Genomic DNA, 18,665 nt, shown 5'->3' on the forward strand with positions numbered 1-18,665 from the left:
CCCTGTGACAATCTTACATAGTATTCTATCACCTAGTTCACACAGTGTCGTTTCTAATTCTTCCCAGAGAGTGGGCAATTTTCTCCAAGGATGAAGGTCAAAACCGGTGTTGTCCAGGGGGGTAGAACCCTTCAAAACAGGCAGAGAAATATTCTCTGCACTCTGGGCTCCCACACCACCCATCAAGGCATTCCCTTGCAGAATCGCTACAGAAAACACAAAGAAGCCTTACCAACTCAAAATATTTTATTTTCCAGTCTTGAAGCTGATTGAACTTGCAGCCAACCATCCCCAATGCTGTTATGAAATTCAGTATTGCTCCTCAAGCCTATGTATGTACCTGTGGCCTAGATTACACTGATATAAAGCAACATTAGGAATATGCTAATAGTCATAATGTTAAAAAACATTAAGAAGATTTCTCATGTTAAGAATAAGTTAGCTGATCCCAGTTAATTTTAATGCAGACTCTAATGCAGAGTAAAAATTTTCACATAAATTATTTTTTGAGGGAAAAGAGCAGATTCTCTCAAATTAATGCAGTTCAAGAGCCTGTATTCATTTCCCAGGCTGCCTACTTAGAAAAAAAGATTAAATATAAAAATTGCTTCAGCCATTTCAAAACAAAAATAATTCAAGTTTTCTACTATAATGGGATCCTTCAGCTGTTAAAGAAAATATTGTTTCTGACCTCAATCAGAAAGAAGAAAATATTTTAAGTCAGCCCCAATTTCTACTTCAGGTGGTTCACTAGTTGTCTTCAGAATATTTCATTTCCCAACAATTACCAAACTGAATGCAATGTTTTGAGTCAATGTAAGACATAAATAAAGCCCCACTGTGTGTTGGAGTGTGTCCAGAGAGGGGCCACAGAAATTATGAGAGGGCTGGAGCACTTCAACCTATGAAGACAGGCTGAGGGAGATGGGACTGTTCAGCCTGGAGAATAGAAGGCTCTGGGAAGAGGCCACCTTACTGTGACCTTCTAATACCTAAAGGGGACTACCAGCAAGATGGAGACACCCTTTTTAGCAGGGCCTGTTGAAATAGGACAAGGGATAATGGTTTTAAACTACAAGAGGGCAGATTTAGACTAGATATAAGGAAGAAATTTTTTTAAATAATGGAATGGGTGGCCCAGAGAGGTGGCAGGAACTCTGTCCCTGGAAACATTCAAGGTCAGGTTGGATGGGGCTCTGAGCAACCTGATCTAGGTGAAAATGTCCCTGCTCACTGCAGGGGGCTTGGACTAAATGACCTTTAAAGGTCTCTTCCAACACAAAGTATACTGTGACTCTATCTGCCTAGCTTTGTTCTCTTGCCCTTCTCTGGACACACTCCAGCACCTCAATGCCCTTTTTGTCATGAGGGCCCCAAAACTGAACAAAAGATTCAAGGTGTGGCCTCTGCAGTGGGACAATCCTGCCCAGGTCCTGCTGGCCACACTATTGCTGATACAAGCCAGGTGCCACTGGCCTTCTGGGGACACACTGGCTCATGTTCAGCTGGCTGGTGACCAGCACCCCCAATAGTCCTTTCAATCACTTCCATCCTCAGAGACACTGTCAGTGCAAGGATCCTGAGTATCGTTATCCCCATTTTCCAAGCAGAGAACCAAAGCACCATGTAACATCACAGACCAGTGGCAGAAGACATCCCAGACTCTAACTCCTACTTTCTTTTTCCAGGCCAGTGACAGAGAACCTGCTATCCATAGGAAGAACATCTGACATATTTGCAAACAGTAATTGTGTATTTACCAACTTAGGAGGTGAATTGCCAAGGAATGTAAGAAGTCTTGCCCTAAAGAGATCATTGTTTCAGTAGGTGGAGAGCCCACACGGGTATGGGGATTTCAGAACAAACATATGAGATTGTATTTACTAATCAGAATTAGCTATGGTGAGCTCACAGCACAGAGTGAGACATGATTTATTGTAACGGAGGAAGCACGGAAAAATGCCATGTTGGACATATGACAGCAATCCAGGGTGAAATAAGATTCTAAAAAGTCAAAAAAGATGAAAAAGAATTACTCTGAATTAACTCTCAATCATAGCCATTCCAATAGGTAAAAAATGAAAATAAAATCATATTGTGAGACAGTTTGGCACCATCAAGTGCTCAGTAACAGCATAAAATGGTATAAAATCTTAGTAAATTACACGGTATGAAAACACTCACACCATGCATACATCACCGGAGAATCAACAGGGTTATCTTCACTCGTCCTTTCAGTACTACAGCTCACAGGCATTTATGCCAGAAGTTGTTCCGACATGGACAGTGGCTATTTTTGGTGCAAGAATATACAGGTTCCTGAAGCTGAGCTTACAGCTCCTGCAGAACAGGAGCACATGAGTCTTCTAAACCTTTGGCAATCCATCTTCAACAACTGCACCATTCAGGATAATCTTAGGAGGCTGCTTCTTTTCCCCAGGTTCTTCAGCCGCACACTCCAGAGGCTCTAGGTCATGGTATTTTCTCCGATAGACTACCCTTGAGATTACAGTTATCAGAAACATTTCCATGATGAGCAGCTGCTGGGCTATATCTGCCAAAAAAAAAGAAAAAGGGAGGCAAAGAAAAGCCCCCAGAAGGGGGAAATTACTACCAGACAAAAAAAAAGAATAATTGGCTTATTAATTTTCACCTGTGTGAAAGGAACAAACTCTACCATCCTGTCCCCGTCTCTCACACTCAGCAATGAAATCAGTTACAAAATTCAAATATTGCCCATCAATAAGCATGCAATAAATTATGCATCCAAAACACAAGAGATTTAACAGTAATTATGCATGCTGATTTCTTTTCTTCTCATTTATGATTCCAGCTCTTCTCATTATCAAGTTCTTCTCTACAGCCATGACAGCTATAAAACTTCTGTTCTTATTTTTAAGGTAACAACGGAGATTCTCCAAAAGCTAGTGATCCCAGGAAATTAGTATTTTGGGGAAACATCAGAGATTGCCATTAGTAACGCTGAACTGGTACCTTTATGAGTAAATGAAGAACATTCCTCTCCCAAAAAACTTACATGATCCTCTTGCTGTAGAGGAGAGTGGTGGAGCACAGGGAATGATTTTTTGTGTAGCGAATATGTTGATAATAGTGGTCTGCAGTTGGTTCAGAATGACAATAAACTGCACCAGAAAGGGAAAACAAATGCCTTAGCTAACAGAAAGGGGTTTATAGTTCACATAACAATTCTGCTTTGATAACAGAACCTCTTTTGCCTCATTCCTCCTTGTTTGGCCTCCCTTCCTCCCATCTACCAGCAGGGTGCCTGCCATTCTGCAGAATTCATCTTAAGGTCAGGATGATATTGCTTTGAATAGGAGTATTGAATTAATCCTGGACTTGAAAAGTGTTTCTTCTCAGCCCTTCATTTGGGAGGTACATTATAGACAGACCTCCCAGCAGGGATTTCAAATAATACTGATCTCTGAATAATAGGCAACAGTGTTTTAAAAATGCCAGTTAATTTGACCCATGAGCTTATGTTCCTCCTTAATAGGAAGAAAAGACTCAAAGGACATTTTTCCTGTCGTCTCCTCTTTTTGCTATAGCAGAGAGATGTTGTGGTCCCCAAATTGTATGAGACTGGCTTCTTTGCCAGAAGGTATGAGGGACTCTTCACAGCTTGAGTTCAGGAACCACCACTTGTGCATCACATTACTGATGCCTTCACTGCCATGGAGTTATCCAAGTGTCTCTGTAGCTGCTGGTGGAACTGCCTGAGTCTAGACCCTCACATTAACAGAGTTTGCCATCCTAAACCTGAATTCACCCTAGCACAGCTTTGCAGGTGTGACCATCCTGTTTACTGCCTTTATAAGTGCTTAATCATTTACTTAACCTTAGTGCACCAGCCTTGATGTATGTCCTGTTCAAGAAGGACACATATCCAAGGATTCTGCTGGACTCTATTCAGAGTGATGTGGAAGAGGGTGGCCTTGTCCCTGTGCTTTTTCAATCTAACCTCTGTGGTTCTGTTCCTTACTATTTAATGATTCTCAGACAGTATTTTCATTATTATCTAATTCTAAAGTGCAGAATGGTCAAGAAAAATACCATTAACACAGAATATTGTGGAATGCTGAAACAGTTCAAACAACAGCCACCCACACAATGCTACATATCCTCTCCACACCAGCATTTTAACATTGCATTTCAGGATACCAAAACTACAGAGCTTCCTTCAGGCCCCACAGAAAGCGCTGTTGTGATTTCAGTGGTCTAAAGATAAATAGGTTTTACATGGCTTTCACATCTCCAGCACTCCTGAGAGACTAGAAGTAAATTGGCTCAAAGTGAAACTGAACAGCAGCCAAGGAGAGTGCTTCAAAGGGATACAGCTTTAATCAGGTAAAAAATATGGCTTTTCACAGTGTACTTAGTGGAAAAATACTACAAATTTTCAACAAAGGAGCAAGAACTAGAGAGACAGAGTTGTGTCAGCAGTTAATTCTTACCAGAAATATTAAAGTTCTCACCTGATAAAGAGCAAACTTTGGGATAATGTTCTTACACTTAAGGAGAATCCTAACTTTTCGAAACATGATTCCAACTGCCCACAGAGCAAAAAGGGTGAGGGCACCAATGAAGCAGCTAATCCATAGCGCAGGTCCTTTGGGAGACACCTGAGAAACAAATCACACAGCCTTATAGAACCTTACTTTACTGTTTCCAGGAAGAAGTTGTGAACTGGATGATGTTAAAATGCTTGTTTCTATCTCCATGAAAGCTGGTGGCAGCAGCAATTGCTGGGTTTTGCATGGGGAAACTGCCCAGTACCAACTGGAGTGTTGGAACAGCCTCTCCCCTGCAGGCACCAGCATGGAATTGTTCAGCCTGGGGAGGTGCCAAGTGACACAACTCCTCAATGCTGCAATTGCCAGCCATGCAGTGTGTGCCTTTTCAAAGACCCCAGCAGCACCTGGCAATGCTCAACAGCTCATGAGAGCATATTCAGCCTGATATCTCAGATGGGTCATTCCTTTTATACCATGAAACAACAACAAGAACTATTACTTTTAGTCTGAATTATCCAAGAGGTACCAAATTATTATCAGATACTGATTTCTCCATCATTTTGCAGGTTACATGGTACAAAGCAGAAGTACAGTACTATCTTTTCATTTTACACAGATATAAAAATTACCATGATTTGCTGGAAAACATAGAATTAGGCTTCCTATTAACATGCCAGTACATACACTTGTTTCTTAAGGCTATACCTTACAAACACAGGGCAGATACATCCCACAGGGCAACTTGCAGTCCTGCTATTCTAACCATACAAACTGAGAAATGTATTGGAGCATAATCTGATGCCCAACCGCCCGATGCCCAATTTCTTTACAAGAGAGTTGGGGAAGGCAGAAATTATATGCTTCAGGTCTCATAAGAAAATACAGTAAGGACTCACTTGGAAGTGCTCCCAGATTTCACAGTTTACTTGTAGGCTAAGATAGTTACACCAACCTTAAAACCTATAGGTTTTGTGGAGCATCTCTGATTAAAATATTTACTTACATTGTAAAGGACATAATTGCCATTAGTCCAAAGCACTATTGACAAAAATATGAGCACGGGCCGAAAGACAGCAAACTGAAAGGTGCTCAGCTTCAGCCAAAAGAGGGCTTGCCTGGCCAAAAAAAAGAATGAAAAAAAAATTAGATAGGCCAAGATCTTATTAGCAACCTTAATAACATTTTATGGATACTGTCATCTGCAGAACTTTTCCACTCCTGTAGCTTGTGGCTAAAATCTGGGGGAGGAACAGCTTCAAGATTAGAAAATCTTTCCAAGAATTTCCCAATGTTTATTTAATAAAGTCTCTACAAAAATAGTACTTTTTCTGCTCTGCATCAAGTACATACTAACCAAAGCTGGGCAAAACATATCTTTCTCTGCCCTGAAGCCAACCAGGGAGACAGTAGCTGCATAACCGGTTTCTGAACAATGATGCCATTTGCTCTTGCCTTGTTGCCTTATTATTTCAGTTCTCCCATGAAATTGGGCAAATCAGCCTGTTCAGTCTCTTCCTAGTCCTGTGGTAGATCAAGAAAGGGAATCACACAGACCTAGATGAAAGGACTGGTAGTTTTTCAGTGCATCATGAAGAGTATCGTGTAAGCATCTGGGTTTGCTCCTCTGTAGTCGAACAGAAGACAAGAACTGTCTCTCACTTGGTAAATTGCACAAGGCCAGCAGGACAGCTCAGGATTCCTTCACTTCTGTCAGTATAAAGTGGGTCCAGAACACAGCCTGTAACCTGGCCAGCCAGCACTAAAGGCCACCAGGAAAGGGGCAGATGAACTTTCTAACAGAGGGTATGAAAGCTGACTGACCTGAATCCTCCTTCAGTCTCCACAGGACAAGCTGTAGCTGCTACAGCTGCCCATGTTTTAGTCTGTCACCATGCATTATTTCCCATCCTTTCAGTGCTCTTTTCACTGGAGTTCCTTGGGCCCTTGACACTGCCATCAGAGATGTCTCACAGACAACAGGCTGCCATTTAGTGTGCTAAAGGATATAGCCATGAACCAGGAATTATAGGAGTTGCTCAATGAACATAGCAAATAGCCACAGGATTATCAACAGCACAAACCCATGTGGAAAGACCTGCAAAGGGCCAGCCATTCAGTGTGTGTCTTTTCAAAGATTTATTATTCCCAGAGGGCTTTAAAGAATAATAGATATGAACAAACAGTGCAGTCACTGCAATGCCACGAGTTGTTTCCCTTGTTAATGTGGGCCCATCTTTATTGATCACCAGATTTCTTCTGCCACATCTCTCCCTATTGCATGGATTGTTACATTGCCTCATCTGTACCTTGTTATTTTCCCCAGAACTGCAGATATATATGTTTTTTTAAAAGAATTATTCCCTCCCTTGGGGTAGCTCCCTGTTTCCCCATAAGGTACCTATGGAAGGAACACGACACTGACTTTTCTCTCATAGAGCTTGCCAATATTTTTTTAAAAAAGGTACCCTGCAATGGGAAAAGGCTAGAGGTTAGAAGCAGAGAGCTGATGGGTCCCAGTGTACAGACACTGGAGAAGGAGGCCTGAGCCCTCTGCAGAGCAAAAAGCCTTTTTTTTTAAACAGACAGCTGTCCTTCCTGCCAGCAGCAGTAGGCACTGTCTAGATCCTGAAATGAGTCCGTATTAGCTGCCAGCATCCTGCATAAGCTGCCACTGGGCCAAACAACAGCAAGGCAGAGTAGGAGATCCTCTCCCAAGCTCCCAGTTACTACAACCTGTACAGAGGGTAACAGACATGGGAAAAAAAACCAAACAAATAAAGGTACATTTTTGATGGGTTTTACTACCTCTTCTTCTTGGTACCCCCTCCATGTAAATATTTAGTGTTACTCTACTAAAATTATGGAAACAAAAGTTTAAATTCTAATACCAAATGAGACAGTTTAATGAAGAATTATTACAATAAAAAATCAGGTTTTTTAAAAAAGCATCAGAAACCACTATGCTGTGTTCTGTTTGATGCTTTCCTTTAAATAGATCATAAAGTTCCAAGGTCCCTCTGACACTAAAGTCCACACCCTCACAGAAAACTCTCCTTTGTACATTCAGTCCCTCAGATTTTGCTTATAATGAGAGAAACAGTCTCATGCTCTGTGCCAATAGCACAGCCCCAGGAAATACACGAGGCTTCCAGGCTGTGGAGTGGTGTGTAAATGACAGGGTGACACTAACCAGAGGAGGAACTCCACCAGGCAGTGCTCAGAGGAGGACAGGTTTATGTTACAGTATATTGGCTCCTGTAGCTCTCCGTCCTTACCCCACTTCTCAAAGATGCTTTAATACTAAGTTTAGAAGAAGAAAACATCTGCTTTTGCCTCACCAGACAATGCCATTTCATTGAGAACAAAGCTTTACAAACACTATATCTACTTTTTGTTCTAAAAATTATTTTAATCTCAAGTAGTTTTAAAGTCAAAATCAGAGTGAAACATTTCAATTTTAGCAAAGTGAGAGAAATTTTCTATCAAGAGAGCCTCCATTTGATAATTCTGCTTGTGAAAAATACCCAATCTCAAGACATTTGTTCCCTTCTGGAATGAAAAGAAACTGAAATGTCAATTATTGGGTTTTCTAGAGTAGAAATTTCTCCTCCCACACATCTCTGCATTACAAAAATGAAATAAATTAGTGGTGGTGTACAGTTGCAAAGTGATGATGCTGTTTAAAAGAGACAGCTTGAGATGGCTTGAGACTGACTTTTGGGAAGCTTTGCTGTAAGCCTGGCCCTGCCAAGCTGGCTGAATTCCAGCAGCTGTTCCCAAGCTGGGAAATCTTAAAGGGCTGACTGACCTGGTGATGGGTACACGAGGGAGGCAGAGGCAACAGCAGCAGCAGGGGCCGGTGCTGAGGGTGAAGCGACCATTTTCAAACCTCCTGAGGAGCATCTCCTGGCCTCCACACTCTTTAATCATCATCATCAGGAACTTGTGGATAACTATGGCAAAAAATCTAAGAGAGAGGAAGAAAATTCCAGCTTAAACTTGCGTGTGTGTCTCTTGCATGCCTGCACCAGCCAGTGCCACCTTCTGTACAGGGTTTTTACAGCCCATGCTTTGCAATCAACAAAAATTCCAGCTCTATCTTTGAGACACCTTTTGTTTGCCATCACCTTGGAGGACCAGAACAACCCTAACTTCACTGAAAGAGGAATAAACCAAGGCACAGAGCAGATGTGGAATTTCCCGAAGCCGCTCTGGTGGCTGGTGGCAGAGTCGGTATTAAAGCACAGGCTTTCCTGGCCCCAGTCATTATGGCTGTATTTTTCCATAAGTTATCTAGTTCTGACTAGTCCAAACTCTTTAGAACAAGTCCTCTTCCTCCTCAAATATGGCTTTCAACCAACAAACATGGCTAGGTTCATGTAAATAGCTATCATCGAATGTGCTGGCCCAGGCAGGGTGTGGTTCCTCTGCAGACAAAGCACCAACTGCTGCAACCCCACCTCTCCCTCCTTCTCCAGCTGCACATTCTCAACCCTACCCAGGAACTACAGATTGCGCCACCAAACATGGAAATCCAGTCAATAAAAGAGGTCCTCTTCTGCACTGCCTGCAGCTTGGGCAAAGGAGAAGGGGGAACGTAAACATGCTTCAAGTGCCACAGCACTGGATTGTTGGAAGTTTCTGGCACTACCTGCACGCACTGCTGCGTGCCAACAGTGCTCCCTGCTACTGTGTTGTCCCTGCTCTTTTACTCTATGCTTTTAGTGAATGCAGTGTGACACGAGGTGAGGCAGCTCCTGAGTGTTTGTGATACTATGCTGCAGTGCATTCCAAAATCATCTCCAAATATGAAGTGCTCAGGGCCACAGCATACCCCTACTTGGTCCTGCCCACCAGGGCTGTGCCATCATCTCCAGAAAGCAGGGACCACATTTCTCCCTTCTTCTCTGTGCATGCCAGAGCTGTCATGCTCGCACATAAAGTGCTTTTATCAGGACAACCGTGGAACATTTTTACATTGATATACTCATCAGGGGCTCACTTGGCACCATTAATAATAGACCTCCACAGCTCATCATTAGTAGAAGTGCAGGGAAGAAGTCACAGGCCAGAGTCTCATTCCACGTGACATGCAGAGAGAGGAAAGACAGACTGCTGCTCCAAAGCAACTGTCAATCCAAGGAATCAATTACATGTGACTCACAGATCCTTCATACTGACGTTCCCACACTAGGGGACTGTAGCACTGGGAACTGTTTCAACATTTTCCACCTCCCAGAAAAGAGCTGCCAAGAGATTTCAACTCAAACAAAAAATTACTGAATTGTTAAATTTACAAAATGACTGTGTTACCAAGGGCAGCAGATGTTTAAAGGGAAGAAATTCGGGGTTTGGAGCAACATCTAGAAACAGGAAGAATACTCACATTCCTGCTGTGAAATCTGTAAACATTGTTGAGCGAGGAACCCACATGCCAATGCATGAAGTAGTAGAGATCACCTACAGAGAAAGGGAGGAAGGTTGTATGAAGGGCAGAGATAAAGCTCATGTGGCTCCTGTGGATTTTCAGGGAAGCCCTATTTTCAACTGTGAACTTTATATTGTTTCCATGCTAACTTACTGGAGCGGCAGCATTAATCCAAATAATGATTGATCCTTTGGAGGAAGGGATTTTCCTGTAGATGTAGACTGCTTCCTCTATAAACACCAGAATGGCAATGAGTGTCATCAGAGTCAAGGTTGCAAAGAGAAACCTCCCTGGTAGGTCAAGGCCTGCAGAGAGAGAAGAGAGACAGTTCTGATTTATTTAATAAGCATTTCAAACATTAATGTAACAACACTGTCTCTGAGGGGCTTCTTTGCCCTATTCCTGCAAATACTTGCACTCATCCCTAGTTACACAGGCAGTTCCATAGAACAGTTCAAATTACTGAAGTTCATGACTAAATCTTTCCAGGATCCACAGACAGTACACGGGAGGGATACGCCTTCACCTTCTCAAAGCATTGTGCAATAGTCCCTTTCAGAAAGGTGGGGTTCCAGGGCAAATATCCTTAGGTGAATGTAAATATGTAGCAGAAATAAATACATAATACAGAATACAAATAAATGCAGTAAATACATGATCTGGGAACTTTTCCAGGCAGGCTACAAGCAAATATGTATTCACTCAGTTCTCTGCTTCCATCATATGTTCATAGGCATGTTACATGTAACTTTCTTAGGTAGGCAAATTTACTAGAAGCTCGGTGGAATTTTTTAGGGCACATGAGGAATGTAAGGAAAATTACATTGATACACCTAGCCTGAGATAAAACTTGCTGTCTTCTCCAAAATCTTTTCTGCATCTCCCTTAAAGCTGCCTACGAATATCAACATTTACCCGCGCGTGATAGGTTTTATGTCTCCATGGACACTGGGTACGGATAACAACTTTGACCCACAACTAACGGTTGAAGTGCGTTTTCTCCCAAGGGATGTGTTTCCAGAGACAGAAGAAAACACCGCGGTGGAGTCATGCTTAATTTAGGAGAAGTTCGTGCTTATAATCAATACTAACTCCTGCCGGACCTGCAGCCTATCTGAAGGCAAAGCAGAGCCTCTGCCCCAGCCTCTGCCCCAGCCTCTTTAACCTAACCTGCTTCAAAAAACCCTTGGTTGCAGGCGGGGCAGCGCACGTCTTAGTGGGCATCTCTACTCCTCACCAGGGAGAGCCTGGGACCCGGGGCAGCTCCAGGGGCCGGTTCAGCGCCCGGTTCCGCAGGTCCAGGGCGGCCCCGGCGCTCCCGCCCACGCGCCCGGTTCTGTGACATCCCCACCCGCGTCCCTGGGCTGGGGCCGTGCTGTGCTCTCGCCCTGCCCTGAAGCCAGAGGCAGCTCGGCCCCCAGACAGGCGGAGGATGGGCCGGGACAGCAGGATGCCGGCCTCCGCTCGGGGATTTCCTCGCCGGGAAAGAACGGCGAAGGGGCAGACAGGGACAGGGCAAGGACAGGGACAGTGACAGAGGTACGGGCAGGGACAGGAGGACAGGCAGAAGCAGGGACAGGGACGGGGACGGGGGTACGGCCGGGGCAGGGACAGGGACAGGGACAGGGACAGGGACAGGGACAGGGACAGGGACAGGGACGGGGACGGGAACAGGGATAGGGACAGCCCCCGCCATCCCGCCGCGGGTTGGTGCCGAGGGCGCTGCCGGGCAGGGGCCGCTCCCGTGTGTCCGGCAGCGGGCAGCCCCCTCTCCTCCGCCCCCACACTTACTCCGGAGAAGCTCCTCCGAGTAGGGCGGCTCGCTGGCGCCGCAGGACGGGTGCAGGGTCCCGTTCGCCTCGCCCTCCATGGTTGGGGGGGTGCCGGAGGCTGGGGACGGGCGGCGGGGTCGGTGCGTGCCCGGCCGCCGGTCCCTGGCGAGTGCGGGCGGCGATGCGCGGCGCGGTGCCGGCGGCCGGGCCCGGTTAATGATTACCCCGAGCCGGGAAGGGCGGGCGGGCGGCGCAGGGACCGAGCCCGCGCTGCCTCCTGGCGCCCGGCGGCCCCCGCACGGCGGGACGGGCAGCGCCGAGCCCGGGGCAGCGCGCCCACCCCGCCGGCCACGGGCCACGGCTGTGTCCGGCTGCTCTCCGCGGCTCTGCCCGGCCTCGGTGGAGCTGCTGCGGAACCCAGCCGGCCCTCCCCGGGCCCATAGTCACAGCCCCAGGGCACGGGCGCAAAGCTGCTCCGTCAAGTTTGAGGGACTTTCCATGGAGCCCTTCACAAAAGGCTTCCCGATCATCTTGGCTGCAAAGAGGTGAGACGCTGAAGGAGCGCTCAGTGAGGGTGGGAATGTACCGAGAGATTGTCCACTTTCCCACGTTTCCTCTGCTGGAAGGATTCCCTCTGCAGCCTGAGCATTTTCAGGCTGTTTCCAGAAAAAGGGAATGAGTACTGAAATGTTGGAATTTGGTGACCCACCAAGTTGTCCAGGATACTCGGGCTGAAAGCTGGCTATCCCTAACCCTAATGGTTACAGCGCTGGGTGACAAAACGACAGGGACACACTGTAACAATGAGCACAGAATGGTGTCCGGGGTGGGGAGGACAGTCCTAATTACCTATGCAGTGGTAAGCTATTGCCGCTAAGGAAAAAGATCCTGCGTGCAGGGTGGATAGTCCTCAAAAATGACAGCCGATGAACCAGCATGGGACAAAATGCAAAGGACTGCGAGGAATTTGTGGATAAAATAGGAAAGACACAAAACAGCTAAAATGTGTATGGAGGCCTCCCTTCCCCATGGTGGTGTTCTAGAAAGTTGAACAAATTGAAGAAGGGAGGTGAGGATTTTAGGGACGTTTTTAGGCACCAAGGGCCCTTGTGGTAAAAGCTGCCATCTTGCAGTTTTCACAGGATTCCCAAGGGTTTTACTGGAAGGACAGGCCAGACATTGAAACTCTGCCAGCAAGAACACAGGGATGCAGGGGAGAACTGGACTGCTTACTGTCTAACACCAGCAGATACTCAACTGAGAGAAGGCAGGTTCCTTCCAGGGTGGCAGGATTTGGGAGCAAGACAGACGAAGTTACTGACAGCCTGTTCTGGTACTGTCAGGAGAGATTGGTTACAGACCAAAGTCATTTATTTTGAGTCCTCCTCGGCATTGCTGTCATTGTTTTCACTGCATTGAGAGGTGAGGAGGAGAACCTTCCAGTTTCACAAGAAGGGATGTGACAGTAACTGGCTGTTGGAATGTGGTATCTGCCCAATTGTCACAGTCTGCACAGAGCATGTTCCATCCAGCACATCTGCTGCTGCCCAGCTGCAGAAAGATACAGGCAAAATCCATGAAACGCTATTCCAGCCTATTTTCTATTTGAAAGTCTGTTTTCTCATCCTGAAGAAACAGTTGCTAGTAGAGATGGAAACGACCTTAACAGACCATGCATTTTCTACACAGTTTGCCTGATTTTTTTTTATCCAGCTATTTTCAGGTGATCACATATTCCAAAATGTGACCAAAAGCTCATTAGGATTGCTAAGATTTAAAGATGGCTCAAGGCCTTTGAATGTTCTTCCTGAGCAGACACAACAGGATTCCCATCTGTTGCTAATTTGGTTGCCAAGTCCTTATATTCCCTAAAACCTAAAAATAAAAATCCCTTACCTGTGAATTCCTTTTTCTGAATGAGGCAGGTTTGGCAATGCATGTGTTAAAGACATTCTTACACTAAGTATAAGAGACTCAAGAATTCCTTGAACTCAATAACAGTTTTGGATTTGACAGTCATATTTAAGCCATTCAGAAATACCAGTTTGGAACAAATATTGCAGCATACACTGAACTGAGTTTCTTGTCTTAAACCTATAGAAAATTAACAGGTTGGGGGTTAGAGGTTAAGGATTAATTCCCACCTGCTGTTGTAGGGATCCATCCTACTCTCCTCTACTAGAGCCTCTCACGCTCTAAAAAGAGTCTAAAAAGAGAACCACAGACCTACTGTGATTCCTTTTTGTTAAAAACACCATTTGCCATTTTTGGGTCAAACATTGGATCCACTTCCTTAAAAGCTGCCATATGTCCTGGGGGGAATATGCATCACCTCTTCCTCACATTCTGGACTATATCTTGGCAACAATATTTGCCTGACACTGCTTAAATGTAATGAATCAAACTGAAGAATATGCCATGATCCCTCAGTTACCACAGCTGGAGGTCTGCTGCTCTGTGCACACTTCTTAGCTCAGGCTCTTCAGCAGTGGCTCTCTGTATTGTCCTCTAAGCCAAATGCTGTCTCTACAGCAAAACCTTCAAATTCCCATGAGCCCAAGTACGTTTTCCTACCAGCTTCACTATGCCAGGTTTTAGCTCAATGTATTGTATTTTCCATGAAAAACCGACCAACCAAACAAACCCCCAAAACACCATCAGCTATAGAAGAGTATTTATAAATACATCCATTTAGATGCATCAAGAGATTGTCACAGCTCCTCAGAATAAAAAACACCCCTGAACACAGTTCCCTGCCTCTGTTGACCAGGAGATTTTGAGTGCTTTGTGGTTGTATTGGTTTGGCACAGCCTGGTTTTAGGTAGCAGGGGGTCCACAAAGCTGGCTCCTGTGAGGAAGCTGCTGGAAGCTTCCCACCATGTCCGGCAGAGCCAATGGCTGATGGCTCTGAAGATGGACATGCTGCTGGCCAAAACTGGGCCAATGAGAGAGGTTGGTGACGCCTCTGTGATGACATATTTAGGAATAAAATCACAACAAAGTCACAAGATTTTGGGATTCTAGCCAAGAAGAGGAGGAGGTGAGAACACGTGAGCAAAAACCACATGGTGACACCAAGGTCAGTGAAGAAGGAGGGGCAGGAGGTGCTCTAGGTGACGGAGCTGAGATTCCTCTGCAGGCCGTAGTGAAGACCATGGTGAAGCAGGTTGTCCCCCTACAGCCCATGGGTCCACGGGGGATGCAGAGATCCACCCACAGCCCGTGGGGGAGGTGCCCACGCTGGAGCAGGTGGATGCCTGGAGGAGGCTGTGATCCAGGGGAAGACCTGGTGGAGAGAGGGGGCCCTGCTTCCAGGCTGGAGCAGCCTGTCCTTGAGGCACCGCACCCCGTGGAAGGAGAGACCCACAGTGCAGCAGTTTTGGGAGGACTGTGTGCCTGTGGGAGGGGCTCACGCTGCAGCAGGGGCGGTGGGGCTGCTACTCCTGAGAGTGGACCCACATCAGAGAGGTTCATGGAGAACTGTCTCCCCTGGCAGGGACCCCACAGGCTCACAGGGGAAGACTCCTCTCCTGGAGCAGCAGAAAGAAATCTCAGTGATGAACTGGCCAAACCCCCACGCCCTGTCTCCCTGCGCTGTCGGTGGGAAGGAGAGAGGGGCTGGGGGGGAAGGTGTTCTAAGGGCTTATTTTATTTCCCATTATCCTACTCTGATTCTTTTAGTAATAAATTCATTTCACAACTTAAGTTTAGCCTGTTTCACTCTTGAAGTGTTTCTCCCAGTCCTTATCTCACTCATGAGGCATTCATTAATTTTTTTCCTTTTCCCTCCTCTGCCCAGCTGTGGCAGGGGAGGGTGAGTGAGCGGCTCTCGCGGGTGCCTGGCGCTGGGCCGGTGTCAAACCACAATGGTGGTTCAGCCCCCTTCCAGACACTGCACAACTCAGATTTGTTTCTTCTGAAGAAACCTTTGCTTTCACTTTGCCCCTTTGCTTCTACTTGTGTTTGTCTTTGAAGAGCACTGCAGGTGCTTATCTTTCTTCCGTTTTTATGATGACTTTCGTTTTCACCTGCCTCACTGCAGGGATTACTGGCTCTTCTTAGCTCTGTGGAACAGGATGCCTGTTGTGATCACTGGCCCACGGCATGTGGTCCAGAGGAGCTGATGCCATCTGTGGTGTCTCCCTGAAGGAGGAATACTGGCCTTCACAAGGTGACACAGCCCCTCTACCCCATGTTGGTGGGCCAAGCCTATAGACGGGAAACCTGATGTCAGCCCTGGCTCAGAAACTGAACAGTGGGAGATCCTGCAGGTTATCTCACAGGACAAACTCAAAGCTCCATTATACAGGACACATAGGATAGACTATTGCATTTTGGTTGTGGGAAGTCCAGCAGACATCAGCATCATCAGTGCAGACCGGAGAGATGGGAAATCCCTTTCAGAGAGTCATTCAGTTTGGGACAGACCTTTAAGATGGTTGAGTCCAACCACAAACCTAACGCTGCAAACAGTTCTGGGGCAAGGTTAACTCACCTCCTAGTAGGGTACACAAACTTCAAGACCTTTACATTCCTTTAGTCAGTGAAAATGTACATTACCTGGAGAGGGTTCCAGCTGATTCTGAAAGGGTCCCACCAACTTTGAACTCCAGGGACAGAAAACAATATGTGGAGCAGCTGCATTTGCTAAGTAAGGGTAAAAAACAAGGTAGGCATTTCAGGTTCTGTTGTAAAAGTAAAGCATTTAAGTTGTAGATGAACATACTCCAGAGGTGGCAGAAGGAAAGGTTACTGCACCTATCTGATTCTCTTCTGCTGACCGTTCTGGTCATGGACCTCCAATCACACAGATAAATCAGCCAGTTTGACAGAGACAAATTATTTGAACTGTTTAACCTCCTCCCACTGCATTTGCCTAAGACAATGTGGAGACTAACTGATACAGTGGTAAACTGAATCATGCCAGAAGGATCTTAACACTCATTAATGGGAGAGATAATTATCCTTTTAAATGCTGTTGCTGGATTTGAAATGCTGCATTTATACACCAATTTCATGGAAAAGGAGGTAGAACTTCAACAGTACCTCTGCTACAGTGTGGACACAGGGAGTTCTATAAAAGTACCTGCAACTATGTTTATATGACAGGATGTGATCTATACTGATGCAAGAAACTCATCATGTCAGCAAAAACTTGTGTAAAGGAGTCTTTAAACTTGGCTTAAAATTTCAATACAAATGCAAGCTACTGGTTTTTAATTCATTTTTCCCTGTGATGGACAGAATGCAAAGAGAAATAAATATAAGGAAAAGGAACATTCACTGAAAGGAAAGAAAAATGAAAGATGAGTGGAAAAATAATACTAACTGATGATTTAAAATAATGCCAAAACCTAGACTTAATTCATTCCTTCTCAGGAAGAGAGGTATCTCCAATTCCCTTTAGAAGAAATTTAGATTCCCTCTGTGTGCTCTGCCAAAACAAAGCTATGCTTTAGTCAAGCATGAAGCACTAGATGAAAATTCAGAGGAACTGGGTGAAATTACAGGGAAGGAAAATCAACTTTTGGAGTTTTGTCCTGGGGGCAGAAATTATGTTCAGCAGAGTTCAAGCTAACAGGACAGATTTGTGTTAGAAAAACAAGTCATCGATTTTCAGTGCGACTGGGGACTGCACATCATATTTTTCACAGGTTTGGATACCCAGATAAGAACCAGATAAGAAAAGTCAGCTAAAATTGTTCAGATTTCAAAGGCATGTACATGTTTAATAATTAAATTAAATCCTGTTTTTCAGCGATAGCATAATATACAGTTGGACCTGCATACAAGTCAGCCTTTTCCACTATAAATCTGTTGATTTTTCACCCACCAGCAGCAATACACTACCCATTCCAGGAAAGGTGGCTCATTAATGTAAGAAAAGGAATATCTATATCACTGCAATAGAAATTAATGAGAGGATTTGCTTGTTATCTGCATCATGACAGCAACTATAAAAATAAATAAATACAGTCACTACAATGAAATAAATTAAGATGACAAAACTGAATCATAATTTTAGTGCTTATTCAGGTGGACAAATTTCTACATTAAAAAGACTACCAGGTGTGCCAGAAGCTTTTGTGCTCTTAAGAGGAAAGCTTAGACAAAGACTCTTATCAGTAGAGAAGCAATAAAAGAGAAAAGAGGGAGGTTTTCATTAAATCTGAAGCTAACAGGTTTGATTTTATCTTACTTCCAAAGAAGCAGATCAGTTTCTGGCAGTCATGAAGAGGAGAAATACAGAGACAGAATCAAACTATTAATTTTTTGATGTATTGTTACACTTTCCTCCAGTTACGACTAATTATTTGCCCTATCTTACCCTTTTTAAGTAACTTAGGAGCAATTGCATGTGTCAGTAGAACAACAGAAAGGAAATTCACAATACTTCATAGTAGAACAAAGAGCTGAAAGAACCTTATAAAATGAGGACCCCAAACTGGTGGTGAGGGGGGTTGCCAACAATCAGCATCCTGAGGAAGAGTAGAGGCAGGGAGTGCATTTTCCCTGCCATTGCTCTGATAAAGTACACATATTTGATTGCAGAGCTTTTCAGCAATGGAAGAAGTTTTTCCCCAAAGGTGTGTTGATGAGCAGTAAGACAAATATGCCTTAAGGACCAAGTAAATGCCACTCTGAGAGCATCTCATGTGTGTCCAAGAGCACTGATGGGCAAAGACAAACCTCACAGATCTTAAGCATCAAAAGGAATAGATAAGGATTAAGAAATTCTGTCTCTAGGGTGAATTTCTGTAGACTTTTCCTTTTCAATCCTGATTTATAACCCCCAGCTTCTAGAGGAGGGCTGTCAAGAATTTTGAGGTTTTGTGTCAAAAATCCCAGTTCATCTGAAGGGAGGCTTCTGATAAGAGGGGTGATTTTTAAAAGATTTATTGTCAGGAAGCTATTTTGTAACTTTGGTTT

General features: G+C 44.8%; 1 protein-coding gene across 1 annotated transcript; it reads right to left on the bottom strand.

The window, feature by feature from the left end:
* Positions 1-228: 228 nt before the first annotated feature.
* LOC138117909 (organic solute transporter subunit alpha-like) lies at positions 229-11,887 on the bottom strand. Its single transcript, XM_069028569.1, has 8 exons — positions 11,755-11,887; positions 10,117-10,268; positions 9,922-9,995; positions 8,344-8,502; positions 5,539-5,650; positions 4,497-4,643; positions 3,038-3,143; positions 229-2,554 (listed from the first exon to the last, which is right to left on the bottom strand). Exons 1-8 carry the CDS (start codon positions 11,831-11,833, stop codon positions 2,367-2,369), a joined length of 1,017 nt encoding a protein of 338 aa, XP_068884670.1. The 5' UTR covers positions 11,834-11,887; the 3' UTR covers positions 229-2,366.
* Positions 11,888-18,665: the final 6,778 nt, after the last annotated feature.

Source organism: Aphelocoma coerulescens, chromosome 1, assembly GCF_041296385.1.
Source record: "Aphelocoma coerulescens isolate FSJ_1873_10779 chromosome 1, UR_Acoe_1.0, whole genome shotgun sequence".
Taxonomy (NCBI): domain Eukaryota; kingdom Metazoa; phylum Chordata; class Aves; order Passeriformes; family Corvidae; genus Aphelocoma; species Aphelocoma coerulescens.

What these genes read in the sequence shown, in the direction of transcription:
- LOC138117909 (XM_069028569.1), bottom strand. Translation starts at nt 11,833, where the DNA reads ATGGAGGGCGAGGCGAACGGGACCCTGCACCCGTCCTGCGGCGCCAGC. An exon ending in ACAGATTTCACAGCAGGAAT is followed by an intron (nt 8,503 to 9,921) that starts GTGAGTATTCTT and finishes CCTCTCTCTTAG; the next exon opens with ATTTTTTGCCATAGTTATCC. An exon ending in CAAAGTTTGCTCTTTATCAG is followed by an intron (nt 3,144 to 4,496) that starts GTGAGAACTTTA and finishes TTTCTGGTGCAG; the next exon opens with TTTATTGTCATTCTGAACCA.